The sequence below is a fragment of the Pyxicephalus adspersus genome, chromosome 1, assembly GCF_032062135.1.
Source record: "Pyxicephalus adspersus chromosome 1, UCB_Pads_2.0, whole genome shotgun sequence".
NCBI lineage: Eukaryota > Metazoa > Chordata > Amphibia > Anura > Pyxicephalidae > Pyxicephalus > Pyxicephalus adspersus.
The window spans coordinates 143,576,364-143,577,519 of NC_092858.1; the positions used below are offsets into that span (position 1 = coordinate 143,576,364).

General features: G+C 40.7%; 1 protein-coding gene across 1 annotated transcript in view; it reads right to left on the minus strand.

Annotated features, from left to right (window-relative positions):
• The window catches only part of CLUH (clustered mitochondria homolog), a gene marked incomplete in the record, with an annotated part of 35,919 nt that overhangs the window by 21,344 nt on the left and 13,419 nt on the right, over window positions 1-1,156 (minus strand). Inside the window, 1 exon segment of the mRNA XM_072416799.1 lies at window positions 42-185. Within this exon segment, the coding sequence (XP_072272900.1) occupies window positions 42-185 (144 nt within the window).

Below are 1,156 nucleotides of genomic sequence, written 5' to 3' on the forward strand. Positions count from 1 at the left end.
TATTCTAATCTGTATTATCCTGAACATCCACAATGTCTTACCTCCAAGGTCACCATCTGTGAACACGCTTAAAAATGAGAGGGAGTTACAATCAACCCCATTCAATGCATCAGATGGGTCCAGGCTCTTCAGTAAGTCTCTTATGTGGCGAACATGAATTCTGGCTTCACGAACAGTGTATGGTTCTAGAAATAAACAAGTATAGTTAGTTATCATTCTACTCCAGTGGCATCCACATAGTACCATAATCAGCATTTTGGGGGGGGTTTATTCACTCTGTTTTAGAGCAAATTCAGATATGACCAAAGACCTGTTTAACAATAAAAATAGATCAAGACAGAACTGCCTGGCATTTGTTGTATGTAAAAAGTATCTGAAGAATTGGCGAATTCCAAACCATAGCAGGGAGAAGATTTAGGGCTCTTATGGATGGGCAAATACAACACATTTTTAGGTACTTATGGCTTGTACGTTTCTATTTTTATAATGATCCAGAGCTAATTTTTTCCATTGACCTTTTTTACACCTGCATCATTTTACCCCTTGCCATCCTCCTAAGGCTAGGTACAAACGTGCAATGGTTCTCGTCCGATATTTGGCTCACTGAATGACCACCCTGGGGAATCCACAGACGATGGACAATGAATGATCGTAATTGAAGTGAAGGGGGAGAGAGCGCAGCGGGGTGCCGCTCTGTTGTTCTCCCCTCCCCTCTGAATAGAGCAGAATGATGCTGTATGTACAGCACTCGTTCATGCATCGTGCAATTGTTTGTAGTTGAAAAGGATCGTGAAAGATGCTTTCCACCGAAAAATATTACACATGTATAAAAAAGCCTTAGTCTCGCAATGCTACGTGCTGCTTATGCATGAGCCTTGACTAATATGAGGAGAGAAAAGGTTATACTGCAAACAAAAGGCTGTAAATCAGCCCTTACTTACTAACAACTATTGTTTCCCAAGCTTTACATACTAACCTGTCTGCCAGTGCTCTGCCATTTTGGCTTTTAGGATTGAACATGCTCAGTACGTAAAAGTATTGGAAACACACAGGAGTTGCAAGAGAGCAAAAGGTTTATGTCAAGAACATACACAAGGGTCATCATATATGAATGTCTTCCCAGAACAAGTCTTATTTGACTATTCATGCTGGTGCT